This window comes from Theobroma cacao, chromosome 7 (genome assembly GCF_053813885.1).
Source record: "Theobroma cacao isolate CCN51 chromosome 7, ASM5381388v1, whole genome shotgun sequence".
In the NCBI taxonomy this organism is placed as follows: domain Eukaryota; kingdom Viridiplantae; phylum Streptophyta; class Magnoliopsida; order Malvales; family Malvaceae; genus Theobroma; species Theobroma cacao.
In genome coordinates, this window is record NC_142645.1 from 14,261,435 (window position 1) to 14,282,750 (window position 21,316).

Here is a 21,316-nt window from a genome sequence, read left to right on the forward strand (position 1 = left end):
TTAATAAACAAGTTTATTAAACTTAAAACAAGTTTTGCCTTCTCTTATATATATCAATTTAATGAGTATTTTTCATCATGTAATTTGAAAGTGAAAGAGAGAACTGTTGTTTGGTTTATTTAATTTTAACATATACTTTTAATACACTTTAATGGTAAATATCTGCTATGATGTCAGAGAGTTTAACTTTTGATTTTAAAAAAAAAATTTTTTGCTTTATTTAGCTAACACTTTCCTATTCTGAATTGAATAATTTATTTAGTTTTAGATTCTTTCTTTTAATAGCTTATTTGGTTAATAATATGCTAAATTCTTTATTGAAACTAGAGTTTACATGTACTTATAAATTATCAGAAAACTAATAATTCAATATATAATTACCTAATTAGAAAATGTACTTTTTTTTCTTCTTTTAGAGAAAAAGCAATTTGATTTAATTTTTTAAATAAAAAGATACATGCAAACGTCGTTAAGCTAAATACATGGATATTAAACAGAACATACCTCAATCAAGGCAGCTATTGAATAAGGGAAGGAGCTTTGTTTAAGCTTAATCGGTTACATCATCCCTTCTTCACCTTTGCACCCGAACAGGCTGGCCGCCCCACTCATAAATGGAGTCAAAAAACCATTAGTTTAAAAAAATAAAATAAAATTACTTTAGTAAAAAATAAAAATAAAAAATAAAATAATGAGAGTAATTGTACCTGCCAAGTACTCCTACCTGTACCTCTCTCTCTCTCTCTCTCTCTCATCATGACCTTTCTATGTGTATCCCTTCTTTATTCCCCTCCCTCTCTCTTCCCTTCCCTTTATATATTCCCCTCACTCTCCTTCATCCTCCAAACTCTCTTCCTCTCCTTTCTCAACGAACTAAACAACAACGCCAACAGATTTACACTCGAAGGTTTCTCTTCTTCCCATAAAACGCCAAATGAAGCAACTCATTCGCCGTCTCTCCCGCGTCGCCGACGCTTCCTCCCAGTACAGCCTCCTCCGGTCCAACGCCTCGGCCCCCACCTCTACCACCACGCGCCACCGCACCGTCACGCGTCGAGCTGAATCTTTCCGAGTCGCGGTATCCTCGTTGAAGAAGTCGACGAGGCGGTCAGTTCCCGAAGGTCACGTGCCCGTTTACGTAGGGGAAGAGATGGAGCGTTTCGTGGTGAACGCGGAGTTGCTGAACCATCCGGTTTTCATCGGGTTGCTTAATAAGTCGGCTCAAGAGTACGGGTACGAACAGAAAGGGGTGCTTCATATTCCTTGTCACGTGCTGGTTTTCGAACGGGTTTTGGAAGCGTTGAGACTTGGGGTTGAGTCACGTGACCTCCAGGATCTCCTTCGTTCTTTCTCCGACGACTGTTTTTTGGAGTACTAGGAGAAAGAGGAACAGCACGAGGTCGTTTTGTCTTTTTTTTTTTTCTGTGTAAATATAGAAGGTTAAAGGAAAAAGTGAAGAAATTTAGCGGTTCTGTTTTTTGGGTAGTCCGTCAGTGTAAAGAGGACTGAACAGAAATGGAGGAAATGTTTTTCTTTTTGCCCTATTTTTTGTGTTTAATTTCTACTATTTTTCTTGGTTCAGATTTAATCTTCTGTTTGGTACTTGAGAAAATCATAACGAGAAGGAAAGTTTAGTTTCTTACAGCTGTCATTCATGTGTCAATCGGTTTTTAACAAGCTGCAATTTTCTATTTGGTTTCAAGGAAAACTGAAAAGGGAAAATTAGACAATTGAAAACACGATTATTTTCTTGGATGTTGAGAAAATCCAACGACTCTAAAGCCAAGTGAGTTATCTTTCTTCAATTGCGTGTATTTCATGTTTCAAAAATCAGGTAAGTCTTCGAAATTCTGATTTTTTCTTTTACTTGTATTCATATTTTTTCTGATACGTTCTTGGAGTATTTTCTTGACATCCAAACAGGGGGTTGAACTATAGTCAGTGGAACAGTGAGAGTGTTGGGGGGGCAGATCTGTAATTTGGCGAACATTCGGTGGTTGTTTTCTATTCCGATGTAAAAGGTGGTGGTTACGGTGAGGGTATTTCGGGAAGATGCGAAAATTAGGATACAGGCGTCATTGATGATGTTGTTTGAGGGTTGGTTTAGCATGGAATATGCTGCCTAGCAGCTGGAAGCATCTTAGAAAATTGCATCCCCTAATATTCTCTATTCAGTTAATTTTTTTTTTTTTTAACAATGTTGATATTTTAACTTCAAATTTTCTAGATATCAAGCACTTATTGCTAGATCCATTTATTAAGTAATAAAGGAGTCAGCAAAAGCGAGTCAAAAGAATAAATGCATTTAATTTTTTTTGTTTAAATAAATTTTCCTTTTTTATCTAAATTTTGTAAATTCTTTTATTTTTGACATAATATTTTAAAAAATTTTAAATTATTTAAATAAATTTTTATTCTGTTAATACATCAACTCAAAATATTACTTATTATTTTATATCACATAATGATGACAAGATATATTGATGTGATATAAAAATATAATCATGTGAAATTTTTTAAATTCTATTTGATTTAATATTATGTACATATATATATATTCTTTTATTAAATACTTAAATCAATTATTTTTTTATGAAAGAAATTTTATCAAGTTAGTTACACTTAAATCAAACATTAGTAGACTGTTACAAATAGTATTATTATTTTTATTTATTTGGTAAATAATCTTGTATTTTTGACATAATTGCATTGTGATGTAATATTGGGCCCTTACAAATATTTTTTTTCCCAAAATAATTGCATTTCCATTGGAATTATTGAAGAGTCTCATTCTTGAGTTTGAGATTTTAATTTGTTCTAATTAATTAAAAAAGCTGATTAATTAACTAACCAAATCCTAAATAATTGGCGTCTTAAAATTTTAATTTATAAGTCTCAAACTCTTATCATTAGATATTTTTCGTTTTTGAATTTTAATTAGCTAACTACTAAACAAAAAAAAAAGAGAAGAAAAATAATGTATTTTCAAGGGGATAAAATTATAATAAGTAAAGACAAGCGGAAAGTGTAGGATAAGGGGGAAGGTCCAAACACAAAAGTGAGGAAACCAAAAAAATGTAAAAGAGGCGAATGTTACGGCAGTTAATGTGGCAACACTAATCATTCCGCAGCAAACTGTCAAAAGCGGTTTTAATTGAAGAAGATTATGCTGTTAAATCAGATTATATTGCGGTAATCCCATGTGTTCCCCCAACTAAAAACAATTCCCAACTAATTTTATTAGGTAAGTTGCACTTGCAGTTATGGATCAGTATATGCATTCCACCCTGTTTACTTATTTTCTAATATCAATTTTGGAATCACACACATAATAATAATAATAATATTAATAAAAATAATTAATAATAAATCTCTTTTTGTATTTTTTAAGAAAGAGATTATTCAAACACGTACTCTTTAAGCAAAGAGATTACACATTAATCAGCACTTAAGTCCAATCACTTTTTATATTTTAACAGTAGATATATGAGGTTTTATTATAATAAAAATTATAGACATACTAATATAATTACATTTACGATATACAGTGGCGGAATCAAGATAGTGGTGGAAGCCATATCTCGGTTTTTAATTTTATATTATTATATGTATAATAACTTTATATGATTATTCTTTATCTACTTTTTGTACAAAATCTTTAAAAGTTCAATATTTATTGTAAGAAAAACGTTTATTATCGAGACAAATGATCTTACCAATTGATCGAACTTATGGTGGACAAGACTCATATACGTGAAATTGAACTTAGGAGGGAATATTGTCAATTTGATAGAAAACATGTGAGTAGGTTAAAGAGGTCACAAGCAAGAGTAGTGCAGGTGGAACAATCGTCCTTTTTATCTCTTTGGGTATTGCACGTCGGATGAAGACCCCACGATGCAAATTGGCTCAGCTTTGGCCTTTGAGAACAACTTTATTTATTTATTTTTCTCATTACAAAGCAATGAAAAATGTTTCATTATATGAAACGATATCATCAACCAAATTAAGGTTAAAATCAATTGATTAAGGGCTTAATCAACCAAATTCGTTGACCCCCCCCAAGTACGATTTGATGCCTTAATCAAGAAAAATAAATTGGACAATCGTCTTAGGCCACCAAAAGAATTATATGCCAAAGTGTTGGAAAAAAGTATGTCTTTGATTCAAATTAATTAAACTAAATTATAGTAATTAAAATAGTGATCAAACTTTGACAAGTCAGAGGGAAATATGTGACCAACCTAATCTCACTTGACTCAAAAGCCTCCATTTTTTTATTTGACTTAAAGGAAGAAAAAAATGTTATTTGTTTTCTAAAATCGATGATGATTTGTGGGTAATTCAATATATTCTTTTTTTTAAAAAATTTTCTAAAGGAATAAAAGACTTGCACATGGAGAGCAAGAAAAAGTCTTGATACTATGAATGACAGTGTTTATTTTCAATTATCTATTCTAAGTATTTAGAATGTTCAAAGAGTTCTCTTCCTAGTCTACTTATATTTGAAAAGGAAATTTAGGTATACATGATACAAATTTCTTCACTTAAACGCGTTTATACATTAGGTGAATAAGTTTACTATCCCATTTTTACAAGACAGATTGAATTCTTAAAGTTGAATCTTGGTCCCCGAGATCAAAAATTTTCTTAGCATATGTAGTTGAATTAATATGAAGAATTTTGAAAGATTTGGTTTGAAAATAATGACCAAAGTTAAAGAGATTTTGAAAATTGTAATAATGGGTAGAGTTTAATATCTACAATAACAAAATCCAATTATGATACGCGAGATACGTAAAGAAAAGATTTTTATGTCTCTTTTTATACAGTCTTGTATCATTATTTATAATATAAAATTTATTTTTTTTATAAAACCTTTCTTTTAATGAGATTAGATTTCAAGAGGTGGTAGAATAGTGATGCATTTGATATAATTTTATATCAAGCATTAAGGAGGATATCAAAGTAAAGGATTAAAAAAAAGGAAAGAAAGATAGAAGATGATGAGGCACTTTGGGACTTGGTCATGGCTTCTGACAAGTTGGCCACCACAAGTTAGGAAAGAAAAAGGCTTGGATAAAAACAAAAATGTCCATAGAAAAGCAGAGAAGGAAAGAAAACAAAAAAAGGTGGAAGCTTCGAATATTCTATTGATCCGGATATCAAAGGATTTGACAATATGAACTCAGAGTTCTGAGTACAAGCTTTTATCGTACATATAAATAAATAAATAATATATGTTGTTAGAATAGAATACTAGTAGAACAAATTTATAAAATAAATTTTTTAGCAGAGAAGAATATAAGCTGTTTACAGCTTATCATCCATAAAAAGAGTATACACTCTGAGAATGGACAACTAAGTCCATACTGTATTTTATTAATATTTCTAAAGATATGATCATATATATAAATATTATTATGACGTAACGCGGTCTTTATCGTTATTTATTTACTTTGTATTATATGTAAAATTCTTGTATATTTAATGAGAAAAACAAGAGTAACTTGTGATTGGGAAGACCTTGGTACCCATTGTTTGTTTGTTTGTTTGTATGTTTTTTAAATCAAGACTAATAAAGAATAGAATGGATTGTAGTATAAGATTAGTAAAGTATAGAATAAGGCAAAGGGTAAATTAATAAAAGTCCAAGAATAATGTTTGGACCAAACATTTTGACGCGTGCTAGCACAGTTGCAAAGGACTGAATGCATGCCCTTGATATACGGTGAAAGGCACATGCATGGGAATGGGCAACGGTGGAGACACGTTCACCTTTCTTAACCATCTTCAATATCTTTGAATTTTATCCTTTTCGACAAACCAAAGGTATTTTTGCTGTTACGGGCTTTGGGAGATGAGTCCTTTACCATTATTATTATTATTATCATTGTTTCTTCTTTTTTAGGAGGAAATGATTGACAATCTGATTAAAAGGGCAATAGAAAACATGTGAATGCAAGATATGAACCACATGGGTTTGTTTTGTGGGTTCCAGCTAACTGTTACACTGTTAGGATCTTAACTTCATAGTTTGAAGATTCTTCCTTTTTTTTCTTTCCTGAATTCCCCATGTTAGGGCCTCACATGAAGCACTAATTACTACTAGATAACCATTTATCAATAAACAAATATGTAGATAAGATGCCATGGGTTGATACCTTGAACTTGGATTTCTATCAAATGGCAGGGCCTAACAATTTGCCCATTCCTCATGTTCTCTTTAGGAAAGAGATATTACTTTGTGAAATGAATTAAAAACCATGGTGGGCATCAGAAATCGACCAAAATTGTGATATTAGCATTACCAAATGCTGACTTACAACCCTAAACTGAATTCTCAAAATTTAATGGCAAAAACACTGCATTCTCAAAATTTTTGAACTTCATATTTCAGTTGACAGGCAACGGCTTTTTGCTTTTCTTGGTTTTGTGCTTTAATGACTTCCTTTGCTTCTTGTATTCTTCATATAACTGTAAGGATGACCTTGTTCGGTCCAACTCGCCCCTTAATCTCTCATTCTCCTTAATGTCCCGAACAAGCCTGAAATGCCTGCCGAGTTTTTTGCTCACCTCGTTTTCATCTATTGAAGTAGGGTTGATAGAAGCTAATGTCAAAGGCCCGGTGCCTCTTTTCCTCTTGTTATTTGATTTCTGAGTGCTGAATTTTGGGTCGAATGACTCCTGTTCTAGTGACAAGTTTATAAAAGCTTGTTGAGGAGAGATGGAGAGATAAACCTGGTTCTGAGCAGTGTTCATGCAAGAAATGCTTGAAGCCAGTGTTGACACGGTTGGGTGATAGTGTTTGGATAGAAGATTCAGTTCCCAAAGGACGGAAGCGAGTGCACCACTTAAGTTGGGGTCTGAGGCATATGGTTGGTATTTCTGCAAATCAAATAATTGTTTTGCATTGGTCACAATTCAAGACAAAAACCCAACAATTCCATTCATGTCTGCTACTAAAACAACCAAAATTCATAAACCAGTGCAGTAATTGTGATACCAATGAACAAACTGCAAGATTTTGGTACAAAAATTATAAAAAAAGCAACTAATACCATAGATATTTAACAATTTTACACATCATAACAAAGAACTTACCTCAAACCAGTTGGGTTAATAAGATGCTATGGGTTGGCATAATATTGTTTAGAAACTACAAATTTTATGCTTCATTATCATTCCCAATCTGTATTCCTCCCCCCTACTTCAGGTCATTCTTTCATAATGCATCGCAAAACTTAGAAGATTTTCCAAATAAAGATGAATCCAGCATAAATATTGGTCAGAGAGAAAATTGATGAAATTGTAAGACAAATAATTGAAGTATTAGCCAAGAACGAAAGGTGGACATATTAATAGAACACTATGTGCAACAGGTGTCTCAACAAAATGCATATAAGAAAATTATTCTATCCTTTGAAGAGTAGCAAAATAGCTTACTGCAATGGATCCTGACACAGAGCCACCGCCAGCATCATTTTCTAATAGATTTCGGCACTTTACATTTTTCTGAAGAAGATTCTTTAATGTTACCAAGGCTGCAAAATTAAAAAAAAAAAAAAAAACAGAAAAAATGCCTTAAAATACCATAATGAAGCACTTGAAATCAAATAGGCAAGCAATTCAAATAATTAACACACCAGCCATGGATTCTGCAGATCCAAAGCACAAAGAAAATGTGGCTAAGCGTTTTGCAAATGCAGCTGCCTTTTGCATGTCATGTTGCCTATCATCACATAGCATGATCTTCAGAGCCTCAGCTAGCACTCCACCTTGATCTCTGCTGAATAGACATATGTTAAGTATAAAATTTACCAGAGCTAAGCTGTTATTTATGCCAGATTACTACTGAAGTTGCAAGAATGCTGAAATCAATATTACTACTGAATAAAGTTACAACGAGCCAGCTACAGGAGGCAAAACTGAGAAGTATCAAGTTACTATTAAGTCTCTCTCTCTAATGAGTGGATAACAGGAAAAATCTGCATCAGTCCATCCTCACATAAGGAGAATATGGAAGGAAAAATATTAAGGAAAGAGAGAAAATATCCTCTTGACGATGCAGATGACTGCACAGGCAAATCTATCTTCAATGAGTGCCTGCTTATTTCCTAGGAGCTATTCCTGCCATTATCCCACGTCCCTTGTCTTTACCGCTCTAGCAACTGCCATTCATTAGGTTTATAGAGTAGAACAAGACAGCAAGCAAGCAAACAAAAAAGCCTCCTCTCATCATTTGGGAAGGTGCACTGATTTTCTAAATTATTTAATCAGAGAAAATTAATTACCATAACTTTTGAAGGGAAGAAGCTATTATGATCACCTTAAAAAAGGCTTGAAACAAGCACGTCTCAACTGGCTTTTGCTGCTTAAGCAGCAGGAAAAGACTTCATCTAAGTTAACATTTACTCCTAAGCTATGCTTTTAATTAGATAAATATAAGGGACAGCCAATACACTACTAACCTTCCAGGCCTGTACTCAAGTACAAGATTGTAAAGCTGGACAAAAAAATCTTGTAAATCAACATTCAGAGCATCAAGATTGCTCGTCATAACTTTAAAAGCAACAATGCAGCAGTGAAGGCGCTCAGACACAGTCAAATTTTGTACTTTCTGGGCAGAAACATCTGAGTTGCTACCTCCAGAGGCAAGCCTTTTCAAATAATTCATAAGGTCTCCAATGTAATCCAAGTCAATCAGGTGAGAAAACTTTCCTAAACCGCTCAAACATGGAGCTAGAAGTGGATGTGCCCCAGATGCACCAGGAGTTGTACTACCATTTGCTTCGGAACTGGAAAGACAATAACATAAAAAAAATTAACTGGTCTGCTAGTGAATTTAAAATATCATAATACAAAGACAAGACAGGTTGAACTTAAATAAAAAAAGATTGGCATAAAATGTTCATCTGGAAATTATTTTATCAGGTTGTCACCATTAACCAGCATAATCCACCATTGTTTGGAAATCTCAATCAATGTTAGAGAAGTTATACTCTTTCAACGGATAAAATCTGATTTTGTGTATGTTACTAAAATTCAAAAACATTTTCCCCGTCTTAAAACACATGCTGAAACTTAAGAGAGAGACAGTAAAGCCTGGATGGAAACCAGCTTCCATTAACTTGCAGGGACAAGTTTGGACAAAAGACCAAGAAAACCCATCTTAATTGGCCACTAAACGCGGCACTGATGATTTCTCATGTCCTTACTTAAATTGCTATGACTATAGGCTGGCCCTGGTCAAGTCTAGGTCGTCAGAAATTAGTGTTCTTGCTGATTTCAGTTCTTCATGTTTATAGTTGCCTTTTATTCTTCCTCAGCGTTTCATCAATAGATATGGAGGCAGTATTTTTTACTCAAACAAAAAATTCACAGAATACCACTAACCAACCTCACTCATTATTGTAATAGTGTAATGATCATACACACCTGGCTACAGAAGATTGTGTGGTATGCCTCAAGATGCGGAAATATGTCTCAAATACAGCAGAAAGTGTCTCAGATTGCATCCTCTTCCGTTCCTCAACATCTGGAGTATAAGCAACAGCTTTATAATCTGCAGCAACCTGGGCAAAGAATTCAAACATTAATGCTGTGACAATTATAACAAGAAAGATAAATAAAACATCAAGAAGTTCTGCAATAGTGGTGATATTTACCTCTTCCTTCATCTTTGCCATCATTTCTTGCTTACCTTTCTTTCTGTCATTTCCTTGCATTTGATTTGTCTCCTCAATATTCTTTCTCTTTTTATATTTCTTGCTCTTCATTTTATTATTACCTTCTTGAACTTTGGGCTTCCCCAGATTCTCATCAAATGACAAAGACATCAAAACCTGAAAAAGTATTGAAAATTAAAAAAAAAAGAAAAAACATGATATTAAGAACAGCAACAGACACAGTTAGACCAGAAGTATAAATCATGTATATAACAGAGGGAACATTTCTAACAAAGAAATCATCTTGCCTTCCAATTATCAGTAGCTAATTTGATCTACTACCAATTGGCAAAGTTATATTCACACTATATATTACTTCATCCTAGACTTATGTCAAATTGTGACATATATCCATAAGTTTAAGCAACTACTTTCACTGAAAAGATTCAACATATAAGAATCATGGCACAGGCATATTTCCGATTCTAATTACAGGGATTAAAGAGAATATATATAGAATTGAATAAAAACAGTGGGTTAAAATGCTTGGGAAAGATTCATTGATTCAATAATAGAGTATACATCCACAAAGATAAAAAACTACTTCCTCTCAAAGATCTACTTACATGCTGATCATGACTTGATGTCAGATACACCAAGTTGAAAACTGATGATGACATATCCCACATCTTATTGACATCTTAAAAATAAACATGCAAAATGCAATCTAAAGTCTTCAGTTGCTGTAACTTCAACTTGAATTGTCTACAACAACTTCAAACATCTTTTATATGAGAAAGAGGTGGACAAACAAAGAGGAAACGGAACTTCAATGAAGCTATGTATCTTCTATGGCAAGGTTATGCAGTTCCATTGCAGAAGATCAACCATAGTCTTTACTTAGGAAGATAAAGGAGATAAAAAAAGATTCCAATCATGCCAAGGAGTTCAGCTTACCAACATTTGCACAAAAAGCAAAGTGTATACTTAAAGAAACATAAATGCAGTGTGAAACAGGTGGGTTTTAAGATTAGACTACACCTCAACAGAATCAGGATGCAGTTGACAATCATGAGCTTTCACATGATCTGCAATCAACCGAACGGCCTCAACAGTAGCTTCACCACCATGTTTCCCCTCATTGGTAAAAAGAGACTTAATAGTTGCACAGCAAAGTCTCCTGTCAACAAGTAGTAGGTACTTTGGTTGGAAAAGACAAAAGCAACAAAAAAAAAAAAAAAAAACCTTCTGCAATCATCACCGAAGCAACTATACTGGCAAGTTCTGAGGAGGGGCGAGAGGAATTACAATCCAATGTGATACAAGGAATCTGCATTAACTATGGTGGCGAACATAATACTATTATCTTTCATTGATGATAAAAGTTGCATGTCTGAAATAATGAAACAATACTGTAGTCTATTTCACAATTTGCAGGGAGTTAGTTGTTTGGAAAACAGGTTAGCACAGTGGCTCAGTAGCAGCCAAGTATCTGGGGGGGCTTTCTTTAAAAGAAAGCCACAGAGCAATTACCATTCCACTATGCATGAAATGATCAAAGGAAAAGGCTGGATAATAGAATTAAGCTTCTTTAATATAAGCTCAAGATAAATTGATAAGGTCGAATGAAATTATCATCTTGTTTATCCTTTGACTTCTCTTTTGAATATGTTTGAAATACCATTTTTTTAAGTTTATTTTTTGAAGTTCTTTTATTCAAAGATTCATTTTGAATAATAAGATTAAAATAAAGCCTAACCTCTATCCTCTCTTACTATTAATCAGTTAGGCAATGGTGATGCCTTAACTAAAATACCCAATAGATTTTTCTTTTTATGTTTTTTAAAGGCAATCTATATATTGACGAGCATATTAATGTCTAATGACTTGAAAAGATGAAATGTTATGCTGATGAAGGTAGTGATAGGAAGGCAATGAGGTGAAAGGAAGAGGGCAGTGGTGGCAGCCGAAGAACAGATTAGAGCTGAGACACCACCAGCAATTCATGAATCATGATTGCGATGCAGCAGAGGAATGAGAGGATAGAAACATCTAGTAATTAAGTTAAAGGAATGTTTTAATACTTGTTCTCTGTTTCAAAAGCAAAAGCACCAAAAGAGGGTTAAGTAAATGACTCTCCAGTCAAGTTACTAATTCAATTTACTAGGACAAAGGAGCAGAAGAGATGAAATGTTATGATGATGAAGGTGGTGATAGGAAGGCAATAAGGTGACGGGAAGAGGGCAGTGATGGCAGTTGAAGAACTGATTAAAGCTGAGACACCACCAGCAATTCATGATTGTGATGCAACAGAGGAATGATAGGATAGAAACACTAGTAATTAAGTTAAAAAGGATGCTTAATACTTGTTTCTCTGTTTCAAAAGCATAAGCAGCAAAAGAAGGTTAAGTACTAACTAAATGACTCTCCAGCCAAGTTACCATTTCAATTTACTGGGACAAAGCAGCAGAAAAGATGCAGTGGTGAATAGGTTCCATGTCCCGATCTTACCAATATAAAAAATAATAATTAATTTTTTACGATGAAAAAAGAAAGAAGAATGTAAAGTATCTATGTCTCGATGCCTTCAATCTTAAAAGGACTCAAGATAAAAAATTTTAGAATGATGAAACATAGAAGACCAATTAGCAACAGGCCAAGTGAGTAATAAAGGCAATACATCATAGAAGCCAACTAAACACACTACATAAGAGTATTCAATTGCCTTCATTAAAGTTGACATGCCAATCCAAAGATTGCTAAAGTAAATAGCTAAAAAAGAATGTTGCAATTGAATCAAATTTTCATTTTCCTCTACAACAGTTTTAAGTCATTGACTAAGTATTTCAATCTCCTAAAGCAGGGTTTTGGAATCTCATAAAACATATAGGTTGAACTTTCTATCAATTTTACAATTGTCAGCATACTGCTTCAATTTGGATTTTAACTGTGGAGTCCAACCTCAAATTATACTTATATTTTAAAATTCCAATTATTAATGTCAATCTTTAAAAGGCCCTCAACAGATTACTGAACAATGTTTCAACATTTCAAAGCACATGAATACAGTATACCTTACAACATCATCTGAGGAGCCTATATTTCTGACAACAGCACCTAACAAGCTTTCACAGAAGTTGAAGTGAGGAACAGCATCGAGCAAAGTACAAATACAACGAACCACAACATGATGAAATATGGGCCGTTTTTCTAATGCTAGCAACTTCTGAAGGTATCCCTGTTGCACCCAGAAATAAAATGAAGGAGAAGGAAGTAAGAGATGAAATCCATCATAATAAGGTCTTGAACTAACAACAAACTCAAGTGATGTAAAAAACATAAAGACTTATCATTAGGAATCCTATAAAACCAGATAACAACCTCTTTAGGAAGGAGGAATTTCTACAAGCAGACAAACTTTACCATTAGACTCTGGCATAATTGAAAAGTCAATTCAACCAATCCAACACATAATTTATCTTCACAAGATAAATCCAATACTTCTAAAGTACATAACTTTGCTCATTTTTGGTGCTACACAATCGTTCCATATTCATTAGGATATAATATGGTTGAACAACTCTGTCTCCCAATTAAACCATGTTATAGACTTTCAGATGACAGCGCCCATATGCAGAAGATGTGATAGACATGGTATGCTAAATATACCTTATAAACCCTTCTATAATTGTTAATCAGTGAATTAGAATTCACATACCACGCCAACTCCACCCAAGAACTAGACTGAATTATATTCAAAATTTCATAATAGCGGTCTTATAAAGATAGCAGTTGAAACCTTGTATGCTGATAGAAGAGTTGATTCATAGTACCGCATTTTCTTAACTTCTTTGGAAACTTTCATTTCTAGCTCTTTTTCAGTAGGAAGCCTAATCCGGTAGCTGTATGTGCACATTACAAAGTTGAGTAAAAACACAAATAAAATGTAGTGAAAAGGAAAATTAATTACAAAATAAATAAAGTGGCAGTGAAAAATAAAAGAAATGATGAGTACCCAGGAATAATGTCTTTGAAGACAGCCAGCAAGGACAGCATGCCAAGTTTTACAATAGAATGATCACCATCTTTCACAAATTGCAACATCTCTTTCAGAGACTTAATATTAGACTCTGGGTCTGCAAGTAGTGCCATTCCAAGCTCAGCTAGCTTGCACTTTTTGCTTTCAAATGTTTCCTCCACCATGAGGTCTTCTTTCACCTCTGCCTAAACAAAGAGCACTGTTTGAACATTGAAGATAATGACTGAAGCATGAGAATATAGTATCTAATCCCCATTGTCAATGCTAGAAGGTAAGAACAAATGCAAACAATCCATAAGCAGGATTTAGCATAAGATGCAAACAATCCATAAGCAGGATTTAGCATAAGATGCAAACAATCCATAAGCAGGATTTAGCATAAGTAACAGCATATACAATTAGATGGAGGGGAAAATTCTCCATTTATGAATTACAACTGAAACAAGGAAAATTCAGAACATCACAGCAAGAAGCTTGAGAGTGTGAGTACCATGAATCTAAGCAAAATTAAAGAACAAAACATGATGTTCAAGACAATAAGTACAAGAGAAAGTAATATTTCCACCTCCCAAAAAATTACAATACTATTTAAAGCAGATAGAAAAGCAAGAGAAAAGCATCTTTGCACCACATTAAATATGCAGAGAAGGGAAACCCTTCTAAGATGAATACGTAAACAGGTATATACAGATACTGACAAACCCCTCCTTTAAATTTGCAGATTCAGTACAGCGATGGTTTCCATTAGATTCAAGTAAAATTGTGATATTTGGTGAGTGTTGCTAAAGCTTAAACTAGTTTCTTCCCCCATATTATTCCCTTAATTATGGAAAGCTAAAAAAACCTGAATTACTGATCACAAGACAAGAACACCTTTCTTAAATACTTGAAATCACCTTATCTAACGTAGGCCAAATTAAACCTTTCTTATATACTTGACAGCTCAAGGCTTCCACATATTTTCCCATCAAATCCTACCAATTAACTCCAAACATATAAAGTAAAATGGTAATCTTGCTGACGCCAGAAATACTGGCACCGTAATTCTCACCTTCAGGCCACTCTATTTTTCAAATCCCAATTGAGGTAGCTTCCATTTCACAACAATTCTAAAAGCCTATTTTCTTGAATCGAAGCCCAGCACATAACCCAACTAGGGAATATACTTGTATTCAACCTATATCATCCAGTTCAAAATAATACTTGTATGCATCCATAGTGTACGAACTGTTCTCCACCCTCTTTTTGTCCATCTTGTTCCAGCGATTACAAGACAAAGGCATCATAAAATTAAAAGCATCAAAGTCAAGCTGCTGCCCTTTTAATTCCTGATGTTAACTCTTAAGATCAATTAGCAATGCAGCATATAATAAAGTTTGCATATGAGAAGAATGGAATTTAGGCTGGTTGATGGTTCTGATAGTCTGATAGGCCAGTACAGCTCCAGTTTCATATGGTGTCACATGACAGACAAAGTTTAAAGCATGTAATAAACCTTCTATATACGTAATAATCCTGCTACATCCATAAAGCTCAACAACGATAGTCTATTAACATACATAGTGTTTTAATATGATTGAAAACACTAAGAGGAAAATTAAGCTGATCATATTTATCATCATCATGTGCAGAGTTTACCAAAAAATTTGGCCCTTTTATTCATAAAGGTTTCTATAAGAAAGATCACCAAACTTGTCTTAGATGAAAATGTAAAATTTAATGTTCATTCTTTGCTTAAAAGAATATACCAGTATGGCTTCTTGTTGAGTTGGTAGCACTTCTTCAGTTTTAGCCAATTCCTTCCCTTGTTTCTTAGCCTCTTTCTTACTCCTTTTCAGCTTGGCCCTCCTTTCAGCTTTTGTCAGCTTAACTATGCTCTTATCTTCATTCCCTTCTTCATTTTCAGCTACTTCTGCTATCTGAGAAACTGCATTTCATAACAACATAAAGCATTTCATTCTCTCCATTCAATAGACGCACTTTCTTTAACAGCAAAGCAAGTAAAAATAATTTCCATTTTTCCTTTATTTTAAATGAAAGATAGATACATGTCCGGTAGTAGACTTCTCCATCCAAAGTCTTGACAGGAAGGGCATCAACAGGATCAACTTGAACAACACTTCTTTCATTTTCTTTCTGCTCCAGTGCCTTCCTTCTTCGATTCTCATATAAAGCTTCCAAAGCATCTTCAGACAAACCCTCCACCCGAGTGACTTGCCTACCCACAAAAGTAATTGTAATAAGTTGAGATTATAGAAATTTTCACTTCTATACTTGCTTGCTACATTCCAAACAATTTCCACTTAATAATTATTTTCTTGTCTGTAACTAAGCTCTACATGAAAACAAAACTGAATTTCAAAATTAGGGAAAATAAAGAAGAGAGAAAAAAGTAGCGGACCTGGTGATAGAATGAGTGTCCAAACGAGAGACGAAGCCAGCGTAGTCTGTGTTCTCGTCAACGAATTGGAGGTCCTCGTCGGAGACTTCGATTTCGTCCTCCGTTATTTCCGGCGGGAGTTCCGGCGGCAGAGTTACCTGCTTCCGCTGCTTGCCCTTGCTCTTCCCCATCGCGGATACCAAACGACACCGTCGTTCAAATGTTTTATGGGTCTGCAGCGGGGAGAGGAGACTAGGGTTTAGGGTTTATTGTGTTGAGTTTTGAGGGCAGGCTTGGTTAAGCCCACTCGTGGACTTAAAATATTATTATTTTAAAAACAAAAAGTGTTTTTACTCTTATTATATTTTAATATTTTAAATATATAAAAATTCAGAATTTTTTAGAGTGAAGGAGGCCTTGCATTTCGAGAAGAACGGTGGCTAGGTTTTTTTAGAAAGAGAGGAAATTGGCGGCGGAAGGAAGGGAAGAGAAGAGGAAAGGGAAAAAAAGAGGGAGTCGTTGTCGGAAATGCCTAGGCCGGCAAGGGAGCGGGGGTCGAGTAAGGGAGAGAGGGTTTAAAGAAACGGGGTTGGCTGCTAGGGTCAGTGGGAGAAGAAAAAGAAGAGAGCAAAAATGAAAAAGAGAAGAAGCGGTGGACTGCCAGGATTAGGTTAGAATTTTATAGGAAAATCAAAACTACGTCGTTTTATAGATATAAAAAAGAAGAAAAACAAGGGGTGGGTTAGATTCACCCGAGTTCAAACTTTACGCTTAGTCAATTTATTTTATTTATATAATATTTTTATGTATGAATTAAATTTATAAAATTATTTTAAAACAGTGAAATTATTTTTTATAAGTAAAAAAAATAAAATAATTAATTGAATAAAATTAATAATGACTTACTAAAATTATTGGAGGATCCAAAAATTGTTTTTACAAGGTGGATTAATTCTAAATAATTATAAAGGCATAACATAAAAAAGTAGTACTTAAAATTGAAGATAATTTAAAATATTTCTTCATTAAAATTAAGAAAATTTAAATATGAGTAATTAATATTTATTTTATTTTGACTTTTAAAAAAATTTATTTTATTTTAATAATTTTATTATATAAATTATGTATTTTTTTATTTGGCTACTCATATAAATTATGTAGCTTATGAATAATGGCTTTCAATATATTAAATTTTCTTAATTTTAATTTTATTTCACTATTAAAATAATTGTAATTAATAAAATATGATTATATTAATATTAACATATATTAAGATATGAAAAATAAAATGTTTTTAAAAATTAAAAATTATTTAAATAAAAATTTTTGGTTAATAAGATATGAGAAGATATTTTTAAAATATCGATATTTTAAAATAATTATCTTTAATTTATTACGATTACTATTATTTCTAATTTTTTAAATTTAAAATTACTCTTTTTATTATTATTAGTTTTATTTATAATATTACGTAATTTAAAATTATTTTTTATAAAAAAATCAACACCCACGAAAAGGGGGCACCACTCTAGTTCTTTAAATAGTAACAATTAATTATTTTTATGATTTAGCTTGCAAATATAGGTTATCAAGCTACCTTCTTAATTGGAATTAAATTAAAATTCATTTAAATTAAAACCCCTTCTTTTATTCTTTAGTTTTTTTTAAACAATTTTAGAATAATTCGTATCTATCAAACTAGATACAAAATTTTCTTACATTAAGAATATAAATTTCACACAATTAAAATAAAATGTTAATGTTAAAAATATAAAATTCTTTTTAAATTTAATGTAAACATGGGAGAATAAAAATAATAATACATAATCAATTTGGCGTAAAATGTATTAAAAAATGTCTTAATTATTTTAAAATAAATTATAATGATTTTATACATAATAAAAAGCAAGAATAAGAATAAATTTACTATCGTTTAATAAGTAAGATGTAAGGTGAAGTGGAAATTAATCTTCAACACTTCTTTGTGATATAAAAATACTATTATCCATTTGATTCACCTTAAGTCTCAAATTGTATGACATAAGCCCTATGTCTATCATCTCAAACCCAAGTGATAGCATTATTGGATTCTTCAAACCAACTTTTAGTATATCCACATAAAGGTAGATAGTAAAATATATATATTTTCATGAATTTGAACATAAAGAGCACACACTCATGAAGACAATGAACAAACCTATTATCTTGGAAATACTTGTCAATGCGAGTAGTCCATCCCCTTGGTGGTTTCTTCAATCTCAAGACTTATCATACCTTCTCTCTTTTGTTAATGGATTATTGCCTCTTTCTCTTCCTCCTCTCACTTTCTCTAAACATTGTTGATCTTGTCATGATTACCTCTTCCTTTTCCTCCTAGGCCACCTCCATGTCATATTTGGCCCTTTTCTCCATTATCATTTTTTAAGGAGAATTTGGCTTTGAGAACATCCTCAGATGGCCATTTTACCTCCTTTTAGTCTTTTCTTCTTGGTTTTGTAGTACACCCTCTAATTCTTCAACTTTCATGGAGTTTAAATATTTGGACTCCTCGATAACACAAGACACATAATCAAATTTTGGAGTCAAGGAACGAAGGATCTTCTTATCACATGGACATCTTCAATATCCTCTCCATACCTCTTCAATTGATTAACAATATCCTTTACCTTTGAAAAATAATCATTCATATTCCTTGGTTCATAAAACTTCAAAATCATTTCATAATTGCGTCTCACCTTCTTCACTTTGTCTACTCCTTGGAAATGAATTTTGGAAAATCTTCCAAGCTTACTTCGTAGAGGTTGCATTGGGCACCTTAAAAAACATAAAAGTCATCCAAACATAGAGGGTGAGTTGATCCTTTTTCTTTGTTTTTGCCAAAGCATCCATCTCAACTCGAATCAAAAGCACTTTCATCTTGTGGTGGATCATAGCCTTTAACAACAATCTCCCATGAATCTTGTGAGTCAAGCAAGGCTTTTCATTAAAAAATACCAACTATCATAGTTTTCTTTTGTAAGATGAGGAAATTGGAAGGAATATCCCTTACTTGCCATGTCAAGCCTAGCCCTGTAATATGCTTGCCATGTCATTCATGTATTTGACAACATGCTTGCATACTTGAATACCTCGAAAAAATCGTCAAAAGTCGGTAGTGTACCTAGTGGTACAACTAAGTTAATTTAAGCCTCGAACTAGTTCAAATAAAGATTTTAAGATACAATTGAGAGTTATTGAATCTTAGAATGACTTAATATGGTGATTCGGAGTTCGAGAATTGATTTGTAGTTAAATTAGAATTTTCATAACGTAGGGGTAAAATGGTCATTTTTCCACCTAAGGGCAAATTTGGGATGGTGGATGAAATTTTGATCAAGTTTGACTATTTGGAACATAATTTGAGCTTGAGAAGTGAAAAATTTTAATTTCGATAATTTTTCGAACATAAGGGCAAAAAGGTCATTTCACATGCCCACAAGGACGTAATTAGAATTTTTAGAATTTTACACCACCTTGACACTTGTCAAACCCATGAAATTCATTTTATACATTGGATAATTGAGGGATTTTATGTGGTGGAGAAGAAATGCTTAATTATTAAGTTTTATGTATGGACCAATCACATGGTGACAAGTGTCAAGCTTTAATATTATTACATTTTCCTTTATAAACACAACTAAAACTCTCCCATCTCATTTCTCTTGGCCGGCCAAGGCAAAAACAAAAGGGAAAAGGCATAGAACAAACGCTAGAGAAGAAAATCAAGAGAAAATTCATTGGATTTCAAAGAATTAAGCAAGTAAAGGTAAAATTTCTTAATTCTAGCTTGTGATCTACCTTTCCTATACATTCTTTTTCAATTACCATGGTTAAAATTCAAGATCTCATGAAGGATTCATGGCTGACCGAATTTAGGGAGAGAAGATTTGATGATTTATTTGGTTAGATTTCAAGGTATCTTAGTGTTTTTAGTTGTTTGGTGATGTTTAGCATGAAAAACAAGCAAGAAATTTCATGCCCCTCACCCACACTCCTTGGCTGAAATTTTCAAGAGAGAAATTGGATAATGGACTTTGATGAATTTCATGTTATTTAGGTGTTTTTAGTTGTTTTATGATGTAAGGTGTAAAAATCAAGCATGAAAATTACACGTTCTACACTAAACCTTCAATGGCCGAATTTTACAAGGAAGATATTGATGATGGATTTTTGTGATATTACATATTATTTAACTTGTAATTGATGACTTGGAGTGTTGGAAGTGGAATCAAGTTAATTGGAGTTGAATTGAATGTATTGGTCAATTAACCGGTGTATAGATCGAATTAGGTCAATGCCATTTTATTTCGATACATAATTGAAGCTACGTAAAACACCATATTTAGATAATAATCCGAACATTTCGCATCCCATTTCATGCATTCATATAAAGCCTAAATTAGTTTTATAACGGTTTAGTACAAATATAGTAAGTTACTTGTTGTGCATTATGTTTAGGTGGTGAAACTTTCGATAAGGGTAAGGAGATTGTACCGGAAGACCGGGACTAGAAGTACTCCGACTCTCGATATTGTGAGTAACTTTATTATCGTCAAAATTATCTAAAGTAATTTTTATTCGTTTTTGTGATTTTATAGAAAAATGAGTTTAAATGGTAAATCCTTATGTTTTATAAGTAAAATGTGATTAAATGAAATGAGTTTTATAAATCATTTTGAAATTGAATGATGATTTTAGAAATTGAGTAATTCGAGACTGTTTGATTGTGTTGTAAATTTATGGTTTGAATTGAATGGCTTATGGTGATATTGGCATGAATGGCTGAATTAAAATTGTGTTGAAATTGTATGAACTGTTTGTTTTGCCTTAATAGGCTGGGTAGTAATATAATTGCCATGTCATGCTATCGAAACTTTTATTGATTTGGTGGGATATTGATTAGTCACTATAGTGGCGGGTTTCCGTGGATCAGCCTATTAGAGAGAGGCATGGTAAACTCGGTTATATTTTACCTCGGTACGAGAGGCGCATAGGGTATCTCCTGAGGTAAAGCTTTAGAGTTCACTACAAGCTAAACCACCACGTGAGGGTGAACTCAGCCAATGCCAAGGAACGACTATGCTTTTAAACGTAAAAATGTGTTTTATGCGTATATTAACTTTTCTTTAACAGCCTTGGCGGACTTGGTTGGATGCCCCGACCAAGGTATCCCAGAGAATGAGTTTTGGC

At 33.0% G+C, this 21,316-nt stretch overlaps 2 protein-coding genes across 2 annotated transcripts; one reads left to right on the forward strand and one right to left on the reverse strand.

The window, feature by feature from the left end:
- Window positions 1–804: 804 nt before the first annotated feature.
- Window positions 805–1,544, forward strand: LOC18594766 (auxin-responsive protein SAUR71-like). The gene has a single exon (XM_007022402.3). The coding sequence runs from the start codon at window positions 935–937 to the stop codon at window positions 1,376–1,378; it is 444 nt and encodes a 147-aa protein (XP_007022464.1). The 5' UTR covers window positions 805–934; the 3' UTR covers window positions 1,379–1,544.
- Window positions 1,545–6,283: 4,739 nt separating this feature from the next.
- Window positions 6,284–16,732, reverse strand: LOC18594765 (binding protein). The gene is made up of 13 exons (XM_007022399.3): window positions 16,109–16,732; window positions 15,756–15,925; window positions 15,456–15,634; window positions 13,684–13,892; window positions 13,468–13,570; window positions 12,743–12,906; window positions 10,710–10,848; window positions 9,669–9,845; window positions 9,439–9,575; window positions 8,472–8,798; window positions 7,647–7,786; window positions 7,447–7,544; window positions 6,284–6,888 (listed from the first exon to the last, which is right to left on the reverse strand). Exons 1-13 carry the CDS (start codon window positions 16,276–16,278, stop codon window positions 6,397–6,399), a joined length of 2,505 nt encoding a protein of 834 aa, XP_007022461.3. The 5' UTR covers window positions 16,279–16,732; the 3' UTR covers window positions 6,284–6,396.
- Window positions 16,733–21,316: the final 4,584 nt, after the last annotated feature.